Raw genomic sequence first — 6,723 nt, 5'->3', positions numbered from 1 at the left:
ATATATATATATATATATATATATATACATAGACGTAGACAGATATGCTGTAGGAGCAATGCTTTCAGCAAGCAGGCAATATATGACTTAAAGCATTACAGCTTGTTCTAATAGTGCCTAATATAGTTGTTTGTGGTGCAGCTCTTGTTATAACGACCCTTGTGATGTAGATCTTATGATATGGTATTTGTGAAATGATTTCTGCGGGAGCAGAAAGTGTTACCAGAAAGTTGATACTTATGGAGATTTTATTTTAGATAAGGCATCTTCATATTTGAAAAAAATAATAGTATGAATCTTGTGGGGAGATAAATTTTCATTGCGAACTGTTACAGTTTACCCTTTATGGATAGTAGGTGGACGAAGAGGAAGGATTTCTGGGTATTTGTAGATAAAATGGGGCAATGATGTGAAAATATTCATGTTATTAGTGTTTCCTGACTAATGTGAAAAGTTAACTATGATGACATATATCAGCTGAAGAAAACAGGATGTGCTTTAGAAGAATTCATCTAACTTAATTTGAATGTTCAATAAGTGAATCTATCAGTGGATTAAATCTTATAATTGTCAGACATATGTAATCTTATTATAGAATCAACTTATTTGATAGGTCATAGATGACTGTAAGAAATTGAAATGTTTGATCATATTCAACAGAGCTATCTTTAAACAAATCAGAACTTCAGTATTTTGATTTTATTATATCTTATTCATAAATTCTTCGAGCTGGCAGTATCGGTAGCACTTTGGAGAAAATGCTTAGTGACATTTCTTCCGTCTTGTCCTGTTTGAAGCTCAAATCTGATGGAGGCCAACTTTACTTTCATTCTTTTGGGATCGATAAAAGTACCAAAACAAGTATTCGGGGCAATATATTTGTTTTTGCCCACCCACTTTATAGCTGCTGTACTTGTGCAAAATTTAGAAAGGGTCATATGGTATTTATTAAGGTGGTGAGCTAACAACATCATTAGATCATCGGAGAAAAAAGGATAACAGCATTTCTTTCGGTCGTTTACATTCTCAGTTCAAATACCCCTCCGGGGTAGATAAAATTGCGGAGCAGTCAAATACTAATGTCTATGTAACGAACTCAATCCCTCCTCTTAAAAAAACTGTTGGCTTTGCGCAAAAATTAGATAGGATTAAACGTTATTTATTACATTACTAAGTGTAACGAATCTACATAGGAATATTGAATCGAAAATAATGAAAGCTATAATGCAGCGAAGCATTATTAGCTGTCAAAAAGTTAGATGTTTAGCATAAAAAAAGATTTTATCTCCAGCTACTGATGTTTGATAAAAAAAAAAACAGTTCCATTTGTTTACGCCATTAATGGTCATTAGTGAAGACAATATCACATTTTTTTCCCATAAAATATATAAGTCTGTCAAAAGCAAACTTCAAGCAATTAACCCGGTTCATAGATGTATACTTTTATATCCAGAACCACCTTTCTTTTTTTCGTTTTTAGGTTATTCAATAATACAAACAAGCGACAGAGGTTATACATACATATACATATACATATATATATATATATATATATATATATATATATACATGCATACATACACACATACACTTTGTTTTATGTATAGTTTACTGTTTCGTTATAGGTAGGGTCAACAAAATAGAATGTACTCCATCCTGTGAAAGATAAATGTCATGAACGTACACACCATTAAAATAAGAGATACTAATAGTTACATGCCATGCAGACACGGCATAAACGTTTGAAGGATATTTAAATCTTTCTTTCAACCCTTTCTGTCTGTCTTTCCCAACCTTTCTCTCACTCTCATTTCCCGAATTTAAAATCAGTCCGTGTAGCTAGAACAAAGACGTCATAAAATATGTGCACTTCCAAATAACCATATCCGAGACTTAATTTGGATCTGCAGTGTAAACCACTTCATATTCCTTTGTCGTATCACAAATCCCTCTGAGAGGTTTTTGTTAAAATATTATTACTTTTATATATTAATGTCATATATACATGCATTTTAGTCAACTAGAAAAGTCATTTCAATTAGAGCACCGTCAAAATGGTAGGCGTGGCTGTGTGGTAAGAAGTTTGCTTCCCAACCAAGTTGTCTTGGGCTCGGTCCCACTGCGTGACAACTTGGATAAATGACTTCCACTATAGACCCGGACCAACTAAATATTCGAAGGTGGATTTAGTAGACGGAAACGGATAGAAACTTGTCTGTGTACGTCATTGACAGGCGAGACAATTCACGCCGAGTCCCATCAGAAGCGATGGATATCGATCTTTCACAACTTATCGATCTTTACTGGGTGATAAAATACCTAAACTCGTAGTTTAGGTATTTTACCACCCGATGCATGCCAAATCGTGAACAAGCAAAGTACATATATTGTGTATGTGTTATCTATCTGTGTGTGCGTGTACGCACGCGTTTGTGTGACTGAATGTGTGTATGTATATATTTCGGATCTGAAATTCAGCCGCAGTCATAGATTTATTTAGGAATTTATAGTATAAAAGTAGAACCAGATTTACTCTATTTCTTATTGTAGGCCTTTATCCCTCGATATCGAGAAGTTACTATTGTGTTCGCAAAAAGGTATGATAATATTGACCAAACAGAGCTGAAGTCTCTCGTGTGTGTAAGAGCTCATCATAGGAAAACAAATTGTTAGAAATTACTGGTTCGCTGTATCGATGGTACTGTATGACAGTCCGGACATCGGTAATGTTGTAGACCTTTATATATTTGAGACATTGAGATCGAAGGTCCCTCGATATTGGCCAATATCGTGCTGAAAATAAATTTGATAAATTCGGGAAAATACTCATATACACCCTTAGCCATTTAGGCTACTGCATTACTGCAAACACTAATCTGTCCAAAGTTGATGTGCTCGCTGTTTCCCTAGACGTATACTAGCTCTCTTGAAAACCTTCTCATAAAACGAATAAACAACCCTGACATCTTCCTATAGTTATGAGAAATCTGTATTAATATATCTAAAGTCTCATCTGTATAAATATATCTAATGTCTCATCTTGAAAGGAATTATTTGATAATGCAGCCGCCTACTTTTACTAATTCTTGCTAAATGTGGCTTGAAAAATAAGATATTTTACAACCCTTTAATCGAAAATACGAAACCAAAGTAATAGCTAGGAAAATGGTACGGTTCTCCTCCTCCACTTCTTTCTCGCTAAATGCCAAAACTAACGGAGGCATCAAGAGAAACACATTTCCCAGAAAACCGTAAGTACAAGATTCTTAATAGACTCTCGATAAAAGTGTCATATAACTGGTGAAAGACATTATCTCCTGCAAACCAGGGCAGAGCCCACTCCTCTTTGTAACTGCAGTGTCTCTGAGGCTTGCCCACTCAATCAAGAGTCTTTGACAAACTGAGTCGTATATGAGGCCGGAGTCACAGCAGTGCTCCAAAATGATGTAATAGAAAAGAAGAAATACGCCGGTCGGTTTATGTGGAGGTAATTCTGAGTAAAACCTTGGTAACAAGCAGTCTTCTTTCCGATACATCGTCAAAAATAAATATTCTTGGCTGGCTATCTTCATATGGCAAACTCCAGTTAGTAAGTGATGGAAAGAGATAAACACAAATACATGGACACAGAAAGAGACACAACGGGCTTCTTTCAGTTTCCGTCAGCAAAATCCACTCATTAAGGCTTTAGTTGCCTCAGACTTAGAGTGGAAATTACTTGTCCTAAGTGCCATGGAATACGACTGAACTCAAGACAACTTGGTTAGGGAGAAAACTTCTTTATTTCATATTTCCTAAAATTGGCTATGGAAGCCTTACACAGATGGGACAAAGAAGGACAGACAAATATAGAGAGAGAAGCAGTTTCTTTACCACGGATGAAAATGTTTCGGATGATGATAGACAAATGTCATGCGGTTAATATATATATATATATATATATATATATATATACTTAAAATTTCAAAATTAAATGTGATAATCATTTTTTAATTGCAAATTTTGCCATGTGTATAACTGAAGGAAAGGCATCCAACCGCCAGATTCGAACATTAATTTTTTGCCCCTGTCCCCCCTTATCTAGTTCCAGTCACTCGCAGCAAGTTCATTACTGGCTTCCATCTATTCATATCCTGTGAACAGTATTTCTTCTCCGGCCTGACCTTAATATCGAGGTGGTAACTAAAAAAATTAACCAACTCCTGGCCAGATACGAAGGTACCTGTTACTATCCCACTTACTCGCGTCTTCCATACTGTTTCTTTCAGTATGCCAACCATGCAGAACAAACAAGATATCCTTTCTCTGTGAAAGGGAAGGAGGCGGCACAATCTTGATAATAGACTCAGCCGATAGCAGTACTTTTCCCATCGTTGACAACTGTTGCTCTATAAAAGCTATCAGTCCCGATAATTCCGGACACTCCACGAAGGCCTGGAAGACAGTTTCTCTGTGCCGTCTGCACCTCGGGCATGTCAGCGAGACGGCACTACCGTGCCTTGACAACTTGTCTCGAACAGGCAAAGCCGAACGGTAGCACTGTCAAGCCAGGAACTTCTGTTTATTATCCAGGTAGCCCGGCCCGAAAGTTCTCCTGAACAGGTTGATCAACTGATCTTCATCGAAGCCCAGGGCCTCCCCAAGAACATCGTCTGACATACATTCCACTAACCCACTATAGGATTCCGCAGTGGAACTCCTGTTGCAGGTATTGCCCGCGGAAAAGGATTCTCTCCAAATTGTTCAGTCACAAATCGGGGTAAGGCACAATGGTCAGACGGTAGGTGATAACAGATGCTATGAACATCTGCGCCACAATCGCCCTCCCTAGCAAAGATAACGCAAACTTCTTACTACACAGTCATGCCTACCATTATGATGGTGCTGTAAGGAAGTGCATTTTCTAGTTGACTGAGATGCTTGTATTTATGATATTAATATATAACAGTAATGATATTTTAACAGAAACCTTTCCGTGAAATTTGTGATACAACGAAGGAATATGAATTGTTTTACACCGTAGATCGAAACTAAATCTCTGATATGGTTATCTGACAGTGCACTTTAATTTTATGAAGTCTTTACTTTATTTACTGAGGTCGATTTTGAATTCGTAAGAGAATGCGAGTGAGCGAGAGGTTGGGAAGGAGAGAAGACGAAGAAGAAGAAGATGAAGAAGAAGATAAGAGAGAGAGCGAGGGAGAGAGAGAAAGAGAAGCAAACAGATGGATTGAGAGATATTTACATATCATTTTAACGTCTATTTCATTGCAGACTAATGTTTATAGCGCCTACAGAAAAACAGAATAAATCTCCATTACTTTAAACAAAGATAAATTGTGCAAAACAGGTCCATACATTATATACAATAGTGCTGCTAGTTCATTAAATACCGGATAACTATTGTGTGATAGAGAGATGGTCTCCGGGTTCTTGACTGCTTTACAACAATATTAACTCGGCCGAATTATTTATCATAGACTCTTCAAGGTTAAAATATAAATTTGAACTCTGAAGTTTGAAGTTAAATCTGAAGGTAGAGTACCGTTAATAAAAAATGCAGGCGTTTTGTTTGATGTGTAATGTCTGTGCTTATTTGATCCCAATGGCTTCTGAATTCAGTTTCTGAAAAGACATAAATAAAAGCAATTCAGTTACATAGATTTCCCCGCTTTCATTACCATCACAAACAATGCTGACGAAATATAATATGAAGTTATTTAAATTGTGCATACAGCTTATAATATTAGTTCTTCTGGTATATCGCGCGTATTGTTGTGTATATCTAATTAAAAACAACTCTAAGTATCTATGTGCTATAAAATGCAGCTATATATTTTTACCCTAACACTGGCTCTAGTATATATATATATATTCTGACTATGACTATAACGTCTTTCCTTTCAGCCTATATTAAACAAATATACCCACCTATCATTTTCAAACAGTAATGAGCAGTTTGCGTTATATGTTAACTTGACATAACAAATCAAACGTCATTCAGCAATGTTTAATACATGTTACTCTTTACTGAGATGTGTGATTAAAGATGTTCCAGATATCCTCACCCTGCACTTTTAAAGCCCTTACGCTGGTATTTGATGGAAAAATTATATTCAGTAAGTTAAGCAACCGATTTGAATAAACCCTACAAGTCTCACCTTAATTTCTTGGCTTTCGTTTATGATCAATGACATGCATTCACAATTTATGGAAAATTATATCTTCGTGTCGATTTAATGGTATGCTACACCATCTCTTATAACAATATTACTTACACTTCGGTCTAGTAGGAGCTAATGTGTTATTATCTTTCAGACAAAACTGCGTCGACAGCAAGAGCGACAACTCCAGAAGCTACACAAGACTATAATAAACTGCCCCGTAAGTAGAGTGAGCCCTTTAATTAGATGTTCAGATTTATGCACATTCATATACACACTATCTATCTATCTATCTATCTATCTATCTATCTATCTATCTATCTATCTATCTATCTATCACGCTGTCCCTCTGTCTGTCTATTTGTCTGTATGTCTACCTGTTTGCATGTCTGTATATATATAGGATTTTCGTTTGAGTTTAATTTAAGTCCATCTGGAAAAGGTTGAAGCCAGTTGCTAACAAACCAACAGAACTTTATAAACATACATACACACGAACACACACACACACACACGCATATATATATATATATATATATATATATATATATATATATAT

General features: G+C 36.0%; 1 protein-coding gene across 1 annotated transcript in view; it reads left to right on the top strand.

Moving 5' to 3' along the window:
• LOC106873511 (epithelial cell-transforming sequence 2 oncogene-like) overlaps positions 1 to 6,723 on the top strand; it is a 113,793-nt gene that overhangs the window by 105,396 nt on the left and 1,674 nt on the right. Inside the window, exon 23 of the mRNA XM_014920897.2 lies at positions 6,319 to 6,384. Within this exon, the coding sequence (XP_014776383.1) occupies positions 6,319 to 6,384 (66 nt within the window). The remainder of the gene's footprint in view (positions 1 to 6,318; positions 6,385 to 6,723) is intronic.

This window comes from Octopus bimaculoides, chromosome 15 (genome assembly GCF_001194135.2).
Source record: "Octopus bimaculoides isolate UCB-OBI-ISO-001 chromosome 15, ASM119413v2, whole genome shotgun sequence".
Lineage (NCBI taxonomy): Eukaryota > Metazoa > Mollusca > Cephalopoda > Octopoda > Octopodidae > Octopus > Octopus bimaculoides.
Note: the sequence above shows the minus strand (reverse complement) of the source record. Positions and strands in the feature narration are given on the sequence as shown.